Consider the following 21,628-nt stretch of genomic DNA (forward strand, 5'->3'; position numbering starts at 1 on the left):
AATGTTGTTCTCTAAAATACACAAATCTTTCTCTTGTTTATTGAACTCTTGTTTTGACACTCGTGATAATGAATCATGGTCTTAAAAACAACCACTACTTTCAACTGTTATTTTTGTCGTAAGAATCTTAATAAGAAGCACATCCCGTATTGTGTCCCTCATCAGATGGGCAAGAAGAGACACTAGGTACTTCAAATTACAATAATGTAAATAGCTCAACCCTAAAGGGGATTTAGCTAAAAAAAAAGAGGAAGAGCTTGGGTTTTCAGTGGGTCTCCGAACACCAATCCAACACTCCACAATGCAAAGGTACTGACGACAATGGGCGTCATTCGAAGATTTTTCTCAAAAAAAAAAAAAAAAAAAAAAAAAAAAAAAAAAACATTTAAGAACTAGAAATCATGGAATGTCTTTCAATGTATTATTTTTCAAAGAACACAGACTTTAAATAAATAAATATCTAATCTGTATTTTATTAAACAATTTTACTGTAGAATTTAAAGGAAGAGGATTTCTTCACCCCAGACGTTTTTTTTACCTTCTTTCTTTTTGGCATTGGTAATATGGCAGACGTATTTTATAATTTCAAATTCAAATAACGAAAAGGAGCGACTTATTTATTTTGTGGCCTGATTGTAGGATTTACAACTTTCTATGTATAATCAGATAGTTTGATATTAAGGGAAGAATCAAGTAAATACCTATGTAGGAAATGGTAGAGAACTTTTCGTACGAATACCTATAGGTACTTTATTTTTTGGTTATTGGAGGACCAGTTTCGCCTCATGACATCCTCGGCGATTATGTTATTTTGAACTTCACATGCGATACGGATTCTTCAAAAATGTTGATAAAAAATTAAAATCCAAGGATCAAAATAATAAAAAAATATCATCCTTTTAGAAAATAGCTCCACTTTGCATTAAGGGCGACAATATCTTCTCTTGTTGCTCCTTCTTTTCCATCCCAATTTTAATTTCCAAAGGGAACATTTACTGTTCTCGAAAACGGAGTAGGTATTTTATTAAAGTTCATACAAAATGGAATTAAATTACAGAAATGAACAAGAAAACAATAATTAAAATTAAAAAGTTCTTTCAAAATGAGAAAAAAAAAGTTGAAAGAAAGCTCAATAGGAAGAGGAGCTGTGAAGAAAATAAAGTACAAAGTAAAAGGGATATATAGGGTTGGGGGGAGTCTGGGTTAGGTTGGGATACCGCACGCATACCCGACTCAATTATCTTATGTGGTCTGACGATATGATGGGGTCGAAAGAGAGCTCAATAGGAAGAGGAGCTGTGAAGAAAATAAAGTACAAAGTAAAAGGGATATTATAGGGTTGGGGGGAGTCTGGGTTAGGTTGGGATACCGCACGCATACCCGACTCAATTATCTTATGTGGTCTGACGATATGATGGGCTCTAGATACCTTAATCCTAACATAACGAGCTCGTTGTTATGAAAAAAGTTCCCGATGTAAAACTGAAAAGTTCAATAACGTCGCGAGTGATTAATATTTGGATAGGTGTCCACCTAGATATAGGATAGGCATTCTATAGGTAATCGCGTGCTGCTACCCGGTCAACTCAGGCTGGGTGCATGAGGTTAATGTGAGAAGGCGGGTAGCTTGTGCCCGAATCGAGGGTAATCCCCCGTCTCTAAGAACATTGGAATTTATACAGTGACGATTTGGAATTTTAGGTACAGTGACGATATTTAAGCCTTTCGGTTAATGGGTGGCCTTTCGACTCCGTTTTTATCCATTTTGGCCAGTTCCATTAATCGAACTCGTGTTACATTCTGTCTTATTGTTCTAGGACATTCCTCATTCCATCCATTTCATTTCGGACCGCGACCTTTTCCCTTAATCTTCTATTAGTGAAATATCAAATATCTCATTAAGTTATTGGTGAAACCCACCATAAGTAGATACCGTTCAACTAGAAACTAGAAAGCACTCTAATAAATTATAGATACCTTAATCCTAACATAACGAGCTCGTTGGTGTAAAAGAAGTTCCCGATGGATAACTGAAGTTCGGCAACGTTGCGAGTGGTTAATATTTGGATAGGTGTTTACCTATAGGCATTCTATAGGCAATCGCGTGCTGCTACCCGGTCAACTTAGGCTGGGTGAGGTTAATATGAGAAGGCGGGTAGCTTGTGCCCGAATCGAGGGTAATCCCCCGTCTCTAAGAACTTTGGAATTTACACAGTGACGATTTGGAATTTATAGGTACAGTGACGATATTTAAGTCTTTCGGTTAATGGGTGGCCTTTTGACTCCGTTTTCATCCATTTTGGCCAGTTCCAATAATCGAACTCGTGTTACATTCTATCTTATTGTTCTAGGACATTCCTCATTCCATCCATTTCATTTCGGACCGCGACCTTTTCCCTTTGGCAATCCTCTGGATGTGCACGGAAGACCTACCAACGATGCCTTACCTTTTAAATTATCAGGTGAGTTCAGACGTTTCTAGCTAGAAATGGGTCACAACCTCACAACAGATCTATTTCGCAGTGATAAAGGGCTTTTACAACAATTGACCATACTACAGGTAGGTAATTTTTCCCTGTTTTATATAAGGTTTAATGTAGGTTACATATGAACCAATTGTAAAATTTGAAACGGAAGAAGGAAATTGAGGTAATATAGGTTCCTATTAGCTCCTATTACCTACCCAAGGAAATGTATTAGGCACATAGACTTCAGTGTAAGTACAACTTCCGTATTTTTGCGTGTATAAAAAAATCTGCTCTGTTAGATTGCAGGTGTATACAATTTCCAAATTTCCACAGGTTTGTGAGAATTGATTTTCGATGGTTGTCGAAACTCGAAAGTTGTTCGAAACAGCTTTCGGCCCTCATTTATTTCATTGTTACTGTTCAACTAGAAAGCACTCTCTAATTCTAGATACCTTAATCCTATAACATAACGAGCTCGTTGGTATAAAAAAAGTTCCCGATGAATAACTGAAGTTCAGCAACGTTGCGAGTGGTTAATATTTGGATAGGTGTCCACCTTATATTAGGCATTCTAGGCAATCGCGTGCTGCTACCCGGTCAACTTAGGCTGGGTGAGGTTAATGTGAGAAAGCGGGTAGCTTGTGCCCGAATCGAGGGTAATCCCCCGTCTCTAAGAACATTGGAATTTATACAGTGACGATTTGGAATTATAGGTACAGTGACGATATTTAAGCCTTTCGGTCAATGGGTGGCCTTTTGACTCCGTTTTTATCCATTTTGGCCAGTTCCGTTAATCGAACTCGTGTTACATTCTGTCTTATTGTTCTAGGACATTCCTCATTCCATCCATTTCATTTCGGACCGCGACCTTTTCCCTTTGGCTCAAGTGGGGATTTAACAGATTTTTCGTTTCGGCCACATTTCTGTAGATTTTACTTGTTCCTATAGTTCTTAATCATCTTTCCAAAATAGATATTTTTGCTGGTGGAAGTCTATCTAGGTGGTCTAGTTTTACTGACAGACTTCTCATCAGGTTTGCTCGTAGGTGCACGAACGTCAATAGCTGGAAACGACGCTACGTGACGTTCGGACCATGTTAACAAAAAATAGAGTTTTTAAAAATAGAGGTTTTTCGGCATTTCCATAAAATACTGTCAGGGGCTAGATCTTTGTATAAAATCCTATGCCTAACCTTCAGCCTCAGATTCCTCAGACACGTTAAGGTCGAATCATTGCTAACAAGTAACAAGGTTTTGCAGGATCTACCTATGTATTCTTCTTTCTTCGCCATTTCCCATGATGTTCAGAGACAAGTTCGTCGTTTTTCGAAAACTTGTAAGAGATGTAAGAGAGTGTTGTAATATTTTTTACAAAAGCCGACAAAACTGTCTAGGTGTTATACCCGGGTCGTGACTACGTACAGGAAAGTTGCACAAAAATGATGAGACAAGGAGAAGAAATTTGTTCTATTTGTTACAAAGGAGAGGGAAGAGAGAGAGAGAGAGAGAGAGAGAGAGAGAGAGGAGGAAAGGAAAAGGAAAGATATATATCTTCAACACATTTGAAAGAGACTAATGAAATGTGAGGTGAAGAAGGACAGGAAAGCACAAAGTTTTGGAAGAGAGAGGGCCACACGTGTTTTGGACAGATACTAATGAGAGAGAGAGAGAGAGAGAGAGAGTGAGAGAGAGCTTTCCATGCTAGGGGAATTTTAAACTTTTTTTTAGAGCAAGTTTGAAAATTCTGTATCTAAAGAGGAAAAATCACAGAAGGGTGAATGAAAAATCCTTACTGACCATTTCTTTAAAGGAAATCACATTTCAAGAGGAAGCCTTAAAAAAAAGCGATACGGTTGGGAATAAACGATTTTTCAAAAAATTGTACCATCACCGAATTGAGAATCAAAGGAAGGAATTGTTCATGTTCACTTTATGAAAAGTGATAAGAGTGATAACATTTTAAACTGTACCAAAATGAAAAAAAAAAAAAAAAAAAAAAAAAAACATGTTGCCTATTCGGGCGGCAGGCTAAGCTGACAATTAATTTAGTCAATTTAAACAAATAAGAAAAAAACCAAAGCACGCATTTAATATGGTGTGTTTCATTCAGTAAACTTGTTTTTTTTTTATCTTGACGAAGGTGTCCTAAGTGCAATTTGGTTTATGTTGTCCCGATACAATCAATGGCCTAGTGAAAGGGGTTCCACAGTCCAAATCCTGGGGGCAAGTTCAATAATTATGATCTGAATGTGTACTAAGGTTCCAACATTGGCCGGTTTGCCTGACCATTAGTCGATCCATTCGACCTGGCTAAGGGCGCGATTTGCAAACGGAACAGGAGAGTATATGTCACGCGGAGGGTAGGTCAGACCTGTCGCACAGTGAAAGAGTGAGCGACTTTGAAGGTAGAAACACACTATCATCACGTCACGTGAAGTCATGGGGAGTCAGAAAGATGCAGTTCAAAGTTTTGCCATAATATTGTATAGGTAATTTCGTTCAGAACAGCCACACTACTATCACGTGACGTAACGTGATGATAGTGTTTCTACCTTTACTGGCGCGTAGTCGTCTGAAAAATCAATCCTATGAAAATAATAGAAAGCCAGAGTCTCAGGGTGTGTTTATGTACCGGGCTGAGATAGGCCATTCCCGTCTTTTCTTGGCGTGTGGAAAATGATGTGGTAACTTAACACAGCCTTCATGAGCGTGTAAAGTTGGCGGGGAAATCGAACCCGCGGCCTAGCGCTTGGGAGGCAGACGCACTACCAACCAAGCTAACTAGGCTGGCACTTTGATTTAAATGAACAACAATTCGTTAATTAGATCTTACGCCAAATCAGGATTTTGGGGGGCTCCCGAAGGTCCGGAAAGCCGAAAACCTAATTACTCACAGCGCTCACAATACATGCACTCGATGTTCTTAATTCTAAATACCTATAGCATTAAAAAATAATAATAAAGCTAAAGCTATAGTACTCCATGCAGGTGCTAAGTACAAAGTGTAAAACATTATGTAGCGTTCAGAGTTCAGAGCGTTGCAAACTGAATATGTGGAGAGATCTTCCCTAGCATTAAAAAATAATAAAGCTATAGCTAGGTATTCCATGCAGGTGCTAAGTACAAAGTGTAAAACATTATGTAGCGTTCAGAGTTCAGAGCGTTGCAAACTGAATATGTGGAGAGATCTTCACCTTAGTCTATAAAAATATTGATAAAAGCAAATTTATAATCCCGTAATTGATCCTTTTATTTAAGTGTAATTGTATGGTCTAATAAATTATTTTGTAGGGTCGGTTATAGGGTGATTCTTTTCAGTCAATCACACTATCGAAACGGAGAATGGTTTGTATTGGACTGCATAGCGGAGGTTGAAACCAACAACACACAATTCTGGGGGATTGATTCGAAGGGTTCTGACTTTGTATTTTAACTTCAGCCTCATGAGGACAACTGTGTAGCTCCTTACAAGTTAGAAGCGACCAATGACGGTTGACGGTATTGTAAGATAAAAAGACGAGATATGGTATAGTAAATTAAAAAATAATGAAGTTTCGATTTACCTACATTACTTTTTTAAAGCTGTCAGACATCTTGGAAAAGTAATTAAAGTAATCTGATTTAATGTGACCTATTCATCAGAATGATTCTGATGTCCTTCTTGTGATCCAGGATTTATAAGATAGAAAACAAGAATTCAAATCACTACCCTTACATTGCTAACTAAAAACGATAGTAAACTTCAGTGTCAATTTCTCAATAGTGCATTGAATTAATGATAAAACAAAAGACCAAATAATTAAATTCTCAGCTATAACACCAAAGTTTCAATCGAATAGAGGCGGTATTGTAAAATAAAAAGACGAGGTATGGTATAGTAAATTAAAAAATAAATGAAGTTTTTATTTACCTCCATTACTTTTTTAAAGCTGTCAGACATCTTAGAAAAGTAATTAAAGTAATCTGATTTAATGTGACCTATTCTTCAGAATGATTCTGATGTCCTTCTTGTGATCCAGGATTTATAAGATAGAAAACAAGAATTGAAATAACTACCCTTAAATTGCTAACTAAAAACTTCAGTGTCAATCTCTCAATAGTGCATTGAATTAATGATAAAACAAAAGACCAAATCTGTTCTCCCCCATTGGAAAGCGTCTCAAGGGGAAGGTAAGAGGTGTGTATTGTGTGTTTGAGATAATATCGATGCGGGAGGTCTAAAGACTTGTGATAAGAGTTGGGAGCTTTGAGATCATTCTACTTTTGAAGATAACAGTTTTGTTATCTTGAACGGTAGATAATCATCTTTGAACATTAAGCTGTGTCCACTCATAGTCGACGGCCATCGATCAACGAGGTGAATCTATGTTGTCGAGGCAATGTGGACGGTTTCAGTCGACATCGATTGACGGTCGTCGCTTCGACTATGTGTGGACACAGATTTAGATTATCTGTGAATCCGAAATCTAAATCTACTGAATATTCGTAAACAACTACCCTGAGGAGTAGTGAAAACGTTTCGAAGGCAGTCTCTTCTTGATCCCTTGTGCACCGCGTCCATTTTTGTTTAGGACTATTGCGCCTTAGTCTCTAAAAATATTGATAAAAGCAAATTTACAATCCCGTAATTGATCCTTTTATTTAAGTGTAATTGTATGGTCTAATAAATTATTTTGTAGGGTAGGTTATAGGGTGATTCTTTTCAGTCAATCACACTATCGAAACGGAGAATGGTTTGTATTGGACTGCATAGCGGAGGTTGAAACCAACAACCAAGCCATAATCAACTATAGGAGAAGAAACTGTTAGGTTTCGAAAAAAAAGTCCTATTCAGGTCTTGAATTAATTTTAATTTTCAAGTCCCACACACACACATTTCTGGGGGATTGATTCGAAGGGTTCTTGACTTTGTATTTTAACTTCAGCCTCATGAGGACAACTGTGTAGCTCCTTACAAGTTAGAAGCGACCAATGACGGTTGACGGTATTGTAAGATAAAAAGACGAGATATGGTATAGTAAATTAAAAAATAATGAAGTTTCGATTTACCTACATTACTTTTTTAAAGCTGTCAGACATCTTGGAAAAGTAATTAAAGTAATCTGATTTAATGTGACCTATTCATCAGAATGATTCTGATGTCCTTCTTGTGATCCAGGATTTATAAGATAGAAAACAAGAATTCAAATCACTACCCTTACATTGCTAACTAAAAACGATAGTAAACTTCAGTGTCAATTTCTCAATAGTGCATTGAATTAATGATAAAACAAAAGACCAAATAATTAAATTCTCAGCTATAACACCAAAGTTTCAATCGAATAGAGGACAATTGGTTTTCGCAACAATTTTAATGTTGGAGAGGCGCTCCACATCTTTAGGATGCATCTCACCACGGAGATGTTGTCGAGGCAATGTGGACGGTTTCAGTCGACATCGATTGACGGTCGTCGTGTCGACTATGTGTGGACACAGATTTAGATTAGGGTAAGTGTACCATTTATTCGCCCACCTAAAAAACGTACCATTTATTGGCCCACCTGTACCATAGTCCATACGCCACATAAGTCTGAACTGGACGAACTTTTTCAAGATCCAATTTCATCAAAAGAAAGGGCTTAAAGACTGCTAGAAACCAGTACTATTCAAAAAGTGTAGTCATAAAAACAAAAATTAGAAAAATAAATGTGGGCAGGTGGGCCATTAAATGGTACGTTTTTTAGGTGGGCGAATAAATGGTACACTTACCTACCCTATCTAAGAATACTGAATACTCGTAAACCACTACCCTGAAGAGTGGTGAAAACGTTTCGAAGGCAGTCTCTTCTTGATCCCTTGTGCACCGCGTCCATTTTTGTTTAGGACTATTGCACTGCGAAATTGCACTTCTCCCTTTTCCTCCCTCTCTGGGGCACCCCAATGGGAAGCAAAAACAAAGTGAAAACAATATAGAACGGAAAAATATTTCCCCTTCCCTTGTTAACATCGAGTGACAAATTGGCTCAAGCCCCCTCTCCTACCCTCCCCCCCGGTAAGGAGAAACTTTTTTTTTTCATCAAAAAGGGAAGAAAGAAGGGAAGAAATCAAAGTAAGACGGAGAAGGAGGTAAGACAAAAAGGATGGGTGGTAAGTTGGGGGAAAACGTACTTAATATTTTCTCTTGCCTTGATATTTTTTGTCAAGGTGTGTCTCAAAAGTGGAAGTACCTACATCGATAAAAATCATGCTTGTCAATTCATTTTGATTATGATTTTAATGAAGAAAAGTCAAGTTTACACGGCTTCTTTGCTCTTTTTCAAAGCTGGATTTCGCGATACGGTTGGGAATAAACGATTTTTCAAAAAATTGTACCATCACCGAATTGAGAATCAAAGGAAGGAATTGTTCATGTTCACTTTATGAAAAGTGATAAGAGTGATAACATTTTAAACTGTACCAAAATGAAAAAAAAAAAAAAAAAAAAAAAATTAAATGTTGCCTAGCATTTATCACAATTTCTAGAATCAACATCGAAAAAGTCATTGACCGATGACGATAAGATTATTGTAGATGATGATGATGAGGAAAACTAACGCATGAAAGTTCACAACTTTCAGTTTATGATACCTCATGCCTACTTTCACACCTCAACTGAAATATGTACCATAGTTTCAATTCAGAGCAGCCTCTGAATTGTTCTCCTAGAGGTAAGCATCCTGAGAGGTAGAGGTAATGGTTTAAGGTAATATGGCAGACGTATTTTATAATTTCAAATTCAAATAACGAAAAGGAGCGACTTATTTATTTTGTGGCCTGATTGTAGGATTTACAACTTTCTATGTATAATCAGATAGTTTGATATTAAGGGAAGAATCAAGTAAATACCTATGTAGGAAATGGTAGAGAACTTTTCGTATGAATACCTATAGGTACTTTATTTTTTGGTTATTGTAGGACCAGTTTCGCCTCATGACATCCTCGGCGATTATGTTATTTTGAACTTCACATGCGATACGGATTCTTCAAAAATGTTGATAAAAAATTAAAATCCAAGGATCAAAATAATAAAAAAATATCATCCTTTTAGAAAATAGCTCCACTTTGCATTAAGGGCGACAATATCTTCTCTTGTTGCTCCTTCTTTTCCATCCCAATTTTAATTTCCAAAGGGAACATTTACTGTTCTCGAAAACGGAGTAGGTATTTTATTAAAGTTCATACAAAATGGAATTAAATTACAGAAATGAACAAGAAAACAATAATTAAAATTAAAAAGTTCTTTCAAAATGAGAAAAAAAAAGTTGAAAGAGGTTCATCATACATAGGTACCTATCTGTGAATATTGTTTTACTTACATTCCATGAATTCTGCCCATAAGTGATCTAAAAATTGTCTTGTCATGACCTTAAGGTCCTAAATTAACCAAGAATTCAAAATATCAAATCCCACAGGAATTAATCCCCCACTTGATCAGACTTTATTTCACTTTCTTTTCTATATAAGGTTTAATGTAGGTTACATATGAACCAATTGTAAAATTGGAAACGGAAGAAGGAAATTGAGGTAATATAGGTTCCTAGCTCCTACTACCTATCCAAGGAAATGTAGGTATTAGGCACATAGACTTGAGTGTAAGTACAACTTCCGTATTTTTGCGTGTATAAAAAAAAAATCTGCTCTGTTAGATTGCAGGTGTATACAATTTCCACATTTCCACAGGTTTGTGAGAATTGATTTTCGATGGTTGTCGAAACTCGAAAGTTTGTTCGAAACAGCTTTCGGCCCTCATTTATTTCATGTTGGCCAAGGAATTAACTGAAGATTATTATGCTCTCTCCCTAAAATGCTTCTTTATTTCATGTTGGCCAAGGAATTAACTGAAGATTATTATGCTCTCTCCCTAAAATGCTTCTTGAAAACAGTGACGTATTCTTCAGTGCTAAAATTGATTAGCAGAATTAATTCGCCACTTCATGCTCTATAATGTGACAGTTCTTAAACTTCCTCTTGCTGCCGAGTTTGCCAAAGGTACCCAAAAAATTTTGATCGATTTTCGAAGTTGAAATATTTTGATCCACCGAAAAAATAATATTTAATGTTTAGTTTGAGGGCTTTTTGGGCAAATTTTCCATGATTTTCTCTCTGTCCGTCCTCAATTTCTTATCACCAGGAGACTTCGACCGATTTAATGCAAAAATTCAGGGTTCATTTTTATTTGGTGTGCAATAATATAAATGCCATAAAAATATACCTAGTCACATTAGAAGCTCTCACAATTTTTGAAGGAGCTACAAACCATTAAACAAATTACGGCTGTACAAAAACAAATTACTGTGATGAGCTTATTTCTACCACTGAAAGAATTGTTGATTGTTGTGCATTTGTGAACATAAATAATCCTCTCCATTCTGCTATTTTGTTTCAACTCTCCTGTCTCCATCACTGGTTTTCTAAAGTTTTCCAAACCATTGTTGTCAGCAGCAATTGATCCGCTTATAATTTCCATTCCACGTTATTTTTGGCAACACCGTGCAGCACCCTGCTGATTAACTATACCTACCACTTGAGTCAGCAATCAGCAGGAATTATTATTATTATTCCAGCCGAAATATTACGTTGCACATTTTCTTCTAATATGTTTAAATCAAGTGGTCAGTGGTCGGACGAAAAAATTATTAATAAATCAAATAAACAAACAAACACACAAACAAATAAACAGACGGAGCTTTTTGTTTTAATTCTATGATTTTGCGTTTTGTTTGTCTGTTCGTTCCACGAAAACACACAAATTTTGAAATGCAAAATCCGCTTCGGGCGGGAATCGAACCCGCGGCCTAGCGCTTGGGAGACAGACGCACTTGGTAGTGCGTCTGAACAAACACACAAACAAATAAACAGACGGAGCTCTTTGTTTTAATTCTATGATTTTGCGTTTTGTTTGTCTGTTCGTTCCACGAAAACACTCAAATTTTGAAATGCAAAATCCGCTTCGGGCGGGAATCGAACCCGCGGCCTAGCGCTTGGGAGACAGACGCACTTGGTAGTGCGTCTGCCTGGCACTTTGATTTAAATTAACATCAATTCGTTAATTAGACCTTGCGCCATATCAGGATTTTGGGGGGGCTTCCCAAGGTCCGGAAAGCCGAAAACCTAATTAGTCACAGCGCTCACAATACATGCACTCGATGTTCTTAATTCTAACACTCGTATTTATGAACAAGATTGATCGTTCTTAGATCAGTCTCAAGTCCAAATTGACCAATCAAATGCCTTGAGACTATGCTTAGCACGAACTTAAGAGCCAGCATTTTGCATTAAAAAATAATAAAGCTAAAGCTAGGTATTCCATGCAGGTGCTAAGTACAAAGTGTAAAAGGTAAAACATTATGTAGCGTTCAGAGCGTTGCAAACTGAATATGTGGAGAGATCTTCAGGTCAAAATGTAAATTATTAGGAAAGCTTGTTAAAATTTTAGCAAGTTACCCTTTTCGCAACTAGATAGCAAGGCCAGTACTCTCATCACAACCCTTTTTAACCCAAATTCTACCCTTTTCTCCCACCTCACCGCAAGCATTTTCACGAGAAATTTCAAAAGCGCTTAAATTTGAAAATTTTCCGTTTTCACTAAAGTTTCATTTTGCTTTCTACAGCATAGCTTGCCACATATCAGACAAAAATACGCATGGAAGTTTTGTACATTTAATTTAAAAGAATTATTTTTACCTCCCTAAATGTTTCATTTTACAAAATTGGGATCAGTATGAAAGAAATCAATTTCTTTATCATAATACCTAATTAGTAGGTACTGAAATAAAGACGCAAAAAGACTTTTAAACAGGAAAACAGGTTAAAAAGGTTTGGTACCTACATAACCTACGGACCATGTATCTACGAAAAATGGTTGGCGTTTGATCAGTATTCCTACTAAAAGAAGTAACCTAACAAATGACCTAGTATATTTTAGCACCTATTAATTAAATTTAACTTAGCAAGCGCTATTATGACCAATTTATTTTTACGACAGCTTGTAACAATTTGAAATTAATTTCATTGGATTTTTAGAGAACGAAAAAGTTTCCTAAAACTTTAGAAACTTTTGGTGCTTATTAAATTATAAAATTTGGGAAACATTTGATGTTCAAGGAAAATGGGGGTTGGGAAATAAAAAGGAGGCTTTAAAACTTGCTGGATATTTTGTCGGCTCTAGTTTACTTTGGACATCAGTCCATTAGTTTCCTTTCGTTATCCCAGAATACCTACCTACCTACAAGGAGACAAGGAAACTTTCAAGCCTACCTATAAAGGTATACTTACCTATACATATTGGCAGTAGTAAATATTCACCTACTTACTACCTACCTACTTAATGTACGTGAAAATCAATTTCACCTGAAATATTGATTTACACAAAGGTTGCATTTCCTTGTCATTCTTTCATTTCCAATAGGTATGTTTTGTCGTCTATTCATCGGAAGAGCCCAGAGTGCAATACATGTTACTCTCTACCTACTAGGAGACATGGAAACTTTCAAGCCTACCTATAAAGGTATATACTTACCTATACATATTGGCAGTAGTTAATATTCACCTACTTACTACCTACCTACTTAATGTAGGTACGTGAAAATCAATTTCACCTGAAATATTGATTTACACAAGGTTTCCTTGTCATTCTTTCATATCTAATAGGTATGTTTTGTCGTCTATTCATCGGAAGAGCCCAGAGTGCAATACATGCTACTCTTAATAATGGTCCTACTGCTACAATCTTGTCGAGCCACCTACTTCCCTTCGCTACGAAAAAAGAAAAGGTTTATTTTGAACTCGTTAGTTTCCTTTCGTTATCCCAGAATACCTACCTACTAGGAGACAAGGAAACTTTCAAGCCTACCTATAAAGGTATATACTTACCTATACATATTGGCAGTAGTAAATATTATTCACCTACTTACTACCTACCTACTTAATGTACGTGAAAATCAATTTCACCTGAAATATTGATTTACACAAGGCTTGCATTTCCTTGTCATTCTTTCATTTCCAATAGGTATGTTTTGTCGTCTATTCATCGGAAGAGCCCAGAGTGCAATACATGTTACTCTTAATAATGGTCCTACTGCTACAATCTTGTCGAGCCACCTACTTCCCTTCGCTACGAAAAAAGAAAAGGTTTATTTTGAACTCACATTATCCAACACCCCCAAGAAGCACAGAGGTGGGGGTGACAGAAGTAAGGTGAGGGGATGTAATTTCGTTAGTGAGTGTCAACATGAATGTAACTTCAGGAGAAGCTTGTTTAACCTCGTTATATTGTAACAAAAATATAACGCATGAAAGTTCACAACTTTCAGTTTATGATACCTCATGCCTACTTTCACACCTCAACTGAAATATGTACCATAGTTTCACGCATGAAAGTTCACAACTTTCAGTTTATGATACCTCATGCCTACTTTCACACCTCAACTGAAATATGTACCATAGTTTCAAGATGGAAGATTGCATTCTTCTTTGTTTGGGTAGGAGTGTAGGAGGTTTGTTTTTCTACCCTATGTGGTTTGACTTGAGATAAATTCCTACTAACGTAGATGACTGTTACCTATACGTAAGTACGTGCTTACTTCTCCTACGTATTCTAGGAAAAGAACAGGTCTGCTGCTTCATTGGCAAGAGTCAATGAGATTTCTCGATATGAAGTCCCTACCATCTTTTGTGACATACAAATATTAATAGAAGTGTAGGAGGGTTTTTTTTCTACCCTATGTGGTTTGACTTGAGATAAATTCCTACTAACGTAGATGACTGTTACCTATACGTAAGTACGTGCTTACTTGTCCGACATAGTATTCTAGGAAAAGGACAGGTCTGCTGCTTCATTGGCAAGAGTCAATGAGATTTCTCGATATGAAGTCCCTACCATCTTTTGTGACATACAAATATTAAATAGTCTCTTCTGTTATCGCTGAAAAGAATTTTCAATTTTCAGCACCAGTTTTCGCCTCTCCTTCTATCTCCCGCGCTATTGTACTTGCTTCATAGTCATTTGGGCTCTGTTTCTTATCGAAATCTCTCAGAGCAGGTATTCAGAACAGCCTTGTGCTTTGAAGTACCTGATGTTTTAAACACACGCTGAGAACCAAACTTCCAACAGCACTAACGGTTTACTTAAAGTTCAAAAGGCTTCATTAGCCGAAGTCTGGAAAATAATTAATTTTTCCTTAATTCATTATTATGGAGAAAAGAACACACATTTTTCGTCCTACTTGGTTTAGGTGCGAGTATATCTTGTACCTATATCTGGTTATCCGAAGTGTCAAAATGTCTTAAGAACAAGTGAGGTCTACACCAGACACGCCTGTTCCTAGTGCTTATTAAAGGCATGCCAATCAGCCAAAAGAACCATTACAAGTTCTTACGAGCACTAACAGGAATCTAAACTTTCCCTTCCAATTATAAAACGAAAGTTTCGCTGGAAACTTTCATTTATTTGATCTTGCATGTGGTTTTTCGGAATGGCTCCTTTTCTGCTGTAGTTCTCATTTTTCTTAACGATCAGCTTTTTAATTTAACCATTGATAAATTACACCTTTTCGTTTTAATTGTTATCTTTACTCCGCGCGACCTCTCTTTCCACCCTTCCACTATCCCCGGATAGCTTAACACAATGTAACGAGAATTTTCTGGAAATATTTTCTAAACCGTTCCAAGGAGAGAAGTACAAATTGTTTCCATTCATCTCGCCGGAATTAAATTAGGAAATTACCAAGTGAAAATATTCTCCTCCTTCGTCACACACTCCTTCCTCTCTTGGGCGAGAAACTTTCAGATAAAAACCTGAAGTAAGGAGGCTCAAGTGGGGATTTAACTGATTTTTCGTTTTGGCCACATTTCTGTAGATTTTACTTGTTCCTATAGTTCCTAATCAATCCTTCCTCTACCAAAGGATTGGTTTGGCCGCCCAGCGCGAGAATGGGGCAAGTGTGGAGGGGACCTTCCCAGCTGGAGACAGATTTGACGAGGTGTTTGGCTTGTAATCTTAAAATACTATGTTTTTCCAAGTTGATTATTCACAAAAATTACACTGATGTACCAATGTTCCTAATCATCTTTCCAAGATAGATATTTTTGCTGGTGCGGAAGTCTATGTGGTCTAGTTTTACTGACACACTTCTCATCGGGTTTGCCCGTAGGTGCACGAACGTCAAGAGCTGGAAACGACGCTACGAGACGTTCGGACCATGTTAACACAAAATAGAGTTTTTAAAAATAGAGGTTTTTCGGCATTTCCATAAAATACTGTCAGGGGCTAGATCTTTGTATGAAATCCTATGCCTAACCTTCAGCCTCTGAGTCCTCAGACACGTTAAGGTCGAATCATTGCTAACAAGTAACAAGGTTTTGCAGGATCTACCTATGTATTCTTCTTTCTTCGCCATTTCAGTTTTTCGGCATTTCCATAAAATACTGTCAGGGGCTAGATCTTTGTATAAAATCCTATGCCTAACCTTCAGCCTCAGAGTCCTCAGACACGTTAAGGTCGAATCATTGCTAACAAGTAACAAGGTTTTGCAGGATCTAGGTACCTATGTATTCTTCTTTCTTCGACATTTCCCATGATATTCAGAGACAAGTTCGTCGTTTTTCGAAAACTTGTAAGAGATGTAAGAGAGTATTGTAATATTTTTTACAAAAGCCGACAAAACTGTCTAGGTGTTATACCCGGGTCGTGACTACGTACAGGAAAGTTGCACAAAAATGATGAGACAAGGAGAAGAAATTTGTTCTATTTGTTACAAAGGAGAGGGAAGAGAGAGAGAGAGAGAGAGAGAGGAGGAAAGGAAAAGGAAAGATATATATCTTCAACACATTTGAAAGAGACTAATGAAATGTGAGGTCCAAACTTATACAACCCACATTTCTTTTATGTTAATCCCTGGGTCAAAATCAGCTAGGTGCCGCAGTAAATTATCTTGTAATTACTGATTTGATGCTTTAGGTACTTTCAGGTAGGTCCACTCTATAAAATTAACTCCGGTAGGTATTATTTCGGACTCGTAAAAAGAAACCCGGGCAGCAAATTACCCACCCCTTTTGATCTCGGTGCTTCGACCGTCTCGTTTAACTCTCATAAAATGTAAATTAATTAAAATGAACACTCAAAACAAACCAATGTCTTTCCAAATCCAATTACAGTTAAATTTAACGATTTCGGTGCAATCATCTTGTTCATAAGAGGTAAGTTGTTTAGCCGTTCTTTCTATATTTGATTTTCTTTTTCAGAAATACTCGTGGGTGCAGTGAAATAAACATTCAAATAGTCAACACTGTTAACAATATAACAATAGGTAGGTGGTAATAAGCTATGTCTATTATTATTTTCGTTATCCCACATTCAAAAATTGGGTCTCATAATGATCCTGTCTCACGTTAAACAATAGAAGAGCTACCTCATAAACTTCACCAGGAAAATTAACTTGTCAAAGGCTTCTGTGTTATCCCACATTCAAAAATTAGGTCTCATAATGATCCTGTCTCATGTTAAACAATAGACAAGCTACCTCATAAACTTCACCAGGAAAATTAACTTGTCAAAGGCTTCTCAGAGATCTAAGACGCCAACCCCCCAATGTTTAATGACACATTTTTGGTTAGTTCTGATTAATCTGGAATTATACTCAAAGGGATACCTAGATATCATATCCATAAAACAAAACTACTTAAGTCGCCTTTTGAAAAATCCGAGGCTGTGAAATTGGAATTCAGGGATCCTGGGTTGAAATAAATTATCATTGTAGCAAATTTGTGGCCGGTTTGTGACCGGCTAATAAAGGCTGGCTTCCATTGCTTTAATTGGAACGGTCCCCTGGTTGCCAAAAACTCCAAAAAGTAACCCGTTGAATATTTGCAATCGAAAGACGAGTGCAAATTTTTTGTCGGTGGTGGAATTCGAGCCCGCCGGGACCTTCTGTAACCCGTTGAATATTTGCAATCGAAAGACGAGTGCAAATTTTTTGTCGGTGGTGGAATTCGAGCCCGGGACCTTCTCCATGGTAAGCAAGAGCATTACCACTGGGCTAACCGTGTCCGTATTTAACTTTAAAACTTCAAGCATAGTCTGTCAGGTAACATCTCCCTAGTGTTTCGAAGGTAGATATAGGTCCCGGTTCATTAAGTTTTCTCATTTTATCAGTCCACTCTTTCTTTAGGGGCAATATTGGGTAGGTAAAATAAGGGACCTTCTCCATGGTAAGCAAGAGCATTACCACTGGGCTAACCGTGTCCGTATTTAACTTTAAAACTTCAAGCATAAAAAAAAATAATAATAAAAAAAAATACCTATCAAGGGACAAAGGAAAAAAAAAACTGAGAGAGCAGAGTAAAATATAGAGCTAAAAAAACATTATCTAGGAAATACCTACGAGAGAATAGGGAAGAAAAGGAAAAGAAAAGTACGTGTGAGAACGAAGAGAGAAAATTTTTCCGAGCAACAATAACGGAAAGGAAATCTAGAAGAGGGAAAGGAGAAAAAGCTCGTAGGAGAGAGAAAGTGGAGAAGATTTCGGTGGGTGTGGTTGTCGTTTGGTTGGGGGGTTGCGGGTGCCCCCAAAGCCCAACCATTGGCGTTCCACAAACTGACGCCACTATCTTCAAGTTTTCTTCTTCTTTGTCTATCCCTAGAACTCGGAATACACCTTTCTTTTTCTTCATTCTCTGCGTCTTCTGTTTATTTTGTTCTATAATAATGAGTTTTGTTTTACTTCGTCGTTGAACTTTTATGACTGTTTTTTCTCTTCTGTTATCGCTGAAAAGAATTTTCAATTTTCAGCACCAGTTTTCGCCTCTCCTTCTATCTCCCGCGCTATTGTACTTGCTTCATAGTCATTTGGGCTCTGTTTCTTATCGAAATCTCTCAGAGCAGGTATTCAGAACTGATATTGTACTTTCTTCATAGTCGTTTGGGCTCTGTTTCTTATCGAAATCTCTCAGAGCAGGTATTCAGAACAGCCTTGTGCTTTGAGGTACCTGATGTTTTAAACACACGCTGAGAACCAAACTTCCAACAGCACTAACGGTTTACTTAAACTTCAAAAGGCTTCATTAGCCGAAGTCTGGAAAATAATTAATTTTTCCTTAATTCATTATTATGGAGAAAAGAACACACATTTTTTCGTCCTACTTGGTTTAGGTGCGAGTATATCTTATACCTATATCTGGTTATCCGAAGTGTCAAAATGTCTTAAGAACAAGTGAGGTCTACACCAGACACGCCTGTTCCTAGTGCTTATTAAAGTTTCAAGTAATTGAATTCACAGCATGTGCGCTTTCACGCGGGAGCACCTTGGAAAATATAATGGAAGTTCTCAATTTTATTTCATAAGAAGAAAAAAAGAAACTTGTGACAAAAGCGGGGAAAGGTATTTAATTAATAAAATATGAAAAGTGAAAATTTCAAAATGTTATGAATTTTTTAAACCTTCTTTTCACATATTTTTACCCTTTTCTGTCGCGCCCTGATTGCCCTCCCTCCTCCCATCGACGAGGATATTTCTTGTTTTCCCCTCTTTGTTCCGTAGCATTTAAGATGATATGTGGGTAAAAGGGTTAGGATGACATTTACAGAAATAAAGGAGGCATTTTTAACAAAATATTTAAAAAATTCAAAGGACGGAAGGAAGGTGAAAGTCAAATGGAGAAGGCGAAAAGGAAAAGTTCAATAGATTCTGATGTCGAAGTAGTAAACTATGGAGTTCTAATTATTAGGTGCAAGATGGGATTCGGCATCGGCACCAAGTATTCCAATTTCCAATGTTGTCCATCACACAGTCAGATTATTCGATAAAAGATAATCACAATCTGGTCTGGCTAGGGGACGTTAAACAGAGAGTAGACTAATAGTGTCTGGCTGTGGGACTATAAACAGGGAGGAGAACAGCTAACCCTAATCAGCCTAGCTAGCTGGCAGTTTCAAAGGGTTCTCCCTGCTTAAAAAGAAAAAAAAAATCTAAGGACGGAAGGAAGGTGAAAGTCAAATGGAGAAGGTGAAAAGGAAAAGTTCAATAGATTCTGATGTCGAAGTAATAAACTATGGAGTTCTAATTATTAGGTGGAAGATGGGATTCATCATTGGCACCTAGTATTCCATAATCAGAGGATTCGATAAAAGATAATCACAATCAATATTGTCTTCTTTTGTTCCAGGACTTGCCCATCAACTCAGTCTGACCGGGGACTCTCATCATTGGGCAAACACATTTGGCAGAAGTATAGCAGGAGGTTATGCCCAGTTGACTGGGGTTCAGGACGAGCCAATTAAACATGGCTAGAGACCATCACCCCGGTGTATGGCAGATACAAAAACAACAACAATCAATATTGTTTCCTTTTGTTTCAGGACTTGCCCATCAACTCAGTCTGACCGGGGACTCTCATCATTGGGCAAACACATTTGGCAGAAGTATAGCAGGAGGTTATGCCCACAATTATTTACATCATCCCACCCCTCAGTTCTCACATCTACTAGCATTGCAATCTTCAGAGCAAGTTGACCGAGTTCGCTGACCCAATCACCCAATTGTCAACCATTACACAAAATAAGAGAATAGGCCCATTTTCATCCACCAAAATCTAACGTAATTTATTCAATTCACCTACAAACCTTTATTTCCTTTATATCCTTTGGCCTTTGGAACATGTCCCTGAGAGGTGATCGAACTTTGTAAAATTTGATAAATCAAGGATAAAATAGACCTTGAAAAATTGGTGAACAAAATAATTACTGTACTCTTTAGTGTTTATCTTTATAATTGTTTCAATATGTTGGTCATGAAATGGTTTAAGAATGGTTAGCTCACCTCAAGTAAGTGTTGGTTTCAGCTGAAGGAAGTTATATTTGAAATGATTAGACAACTAATGAAGTTTTTCCATTCCTATTTTTTCAGATGCTGTGCAAACTAACTCCAGAACAACACCACCTCCGGTTTCTTCAGAACCGCTAGGAAATATAAACATCAATGTAAATAGACCGGCCGTTCCAATTATCAACCCTCAGAGCAGCCTCTGAATTGTTCTCCTAGAGGTAAGCATCCTGAGAGGTAGAGGTAATGGTTTAAGAATGGTTGGCTCACCTCAAGTGTTGGGTTCAGCTGAAGGAAGTTATATTTGAAATGATTAGACAACTAATGAAGTTTTTCCATTCCTATTTTTTCAGATGCTGTGCAAACTAATTCCAGAACAACACCACCTCCGGTTTCTTCAGAACCACTAGGAAATATAAACATCAATGTAAATAGACCGGCCGTTCCAATTATCAACCATAAACATCACTCAAAGTCGTTATTGCCTACGAGGCCCTATAATGGTTTAAGAATGGTTAGCTCACCTCAAGTGTTGGGTTCAGCTGAAGGAAGTTATATTTGAAATGATTAGATAACTAATGAAGTTTTTCATTCCTATTTTTTCAGATGCTGTGCAAACTAATTCCAGAACAACACCACCTCCGGTTTCTTCAGAACCGCTAGGAAATATAAACATCAATGTAAATAGACCGGCCGTTCCAATTATCAACCATAAACATCACTCAAAGTCGTTATTGCCAACAAGGCGATATCATCGGAAAATCAAAGATATTAATAAAAACAACCCAGATATTGTCACTCCTACCCCAGTCCCGTCCGATAACAATCATAGGATAGTGCCAAATACGGTTACCAACTCACCATTCCATCAAACGCCGTTCTTCAGAGGCGATATCATCGGAAAATCAAAGACATTAATAAAAACAACCCGGATATTGTTACTCCTACCCCAGTCCCGTCCGATAACAATCATAGGATAGTGCCAAATACGGTTACCAACTCACCATTCCATCAAACGCCGTTCTTCAACCTTTTCCTCAACTCTCCCTTGTTTATGAACTCACCTTGGCTTTACTCACAACTCTACCATCATCCATACAATGTACACTTGAGAAATCACAATTCCAATCAGCTATCCAACTTCACACATTTATCAAGCGATACGGTTGGGAATAAACGATTTTTCAAAAAATTGTACCATCACCGAATTTAGAATCAAAGGAAGGAATTGTTCATGTTCACTTTATGAAAAGTGATAAGAGTGATAAGATTTTAAACCAAAATGAAAAAAAAACCAAAATGAAAAAAAAAAAAAAAAAATTAATGT

The 21,628-nt window shown here is 37.2% G+C and overlaps 1 protein-coding gene across 1 annotated transcript in view; it reads left to right on the plus strand.

Moving 5' to 3' along the window:
• Positions 1-21,628, plus strand: part of LOC103516019 (runt-related transcription factor 1-like) — a 28,942-nt gene that overhangs the window by 6,545 nt on the left and 769 nt on the right. The window contains exons 2-6 of the mRNA XM_026828536.1: positions 2,352-2,462; positions 19,839-19,987; positions 20,501-20,522; positions 20,655-20,793; positions 21,190-21,449. Of these exons, the coding sequence (XP_026684337.1) occupies positions 2,352-2,462; positions 19,839-19,987; positions 20,501-20,522; positions 20,655-20,793; positions 21,190-21,449 (681 nt within the window). The remainder of the gene's footprint in view (positions 1-2,351; positions 2,463-19,838; positions 19,988-20,500; positions 20,523-20,654; positions 20,794-21,189; positions 21,450-21,628) is intronic.

This window comes from Diaphorina citri, unplaced genomic scaffold (assembly GCF_000475195.1).
Source record: "Diaphorina citri unplaced genomic scaffold, Diaci psyllid genome assembly version 1.1 scaffold1464, whole genome shotgun sequence".
In the NCBI taxonomy this organism is placed as follows: domain Eukaryota; kingdom Metazoa; phylum Arthropoda; class Insecta; order Hemiptera; family Psyllidae; genus Diaphorina; species Diaphorina citri.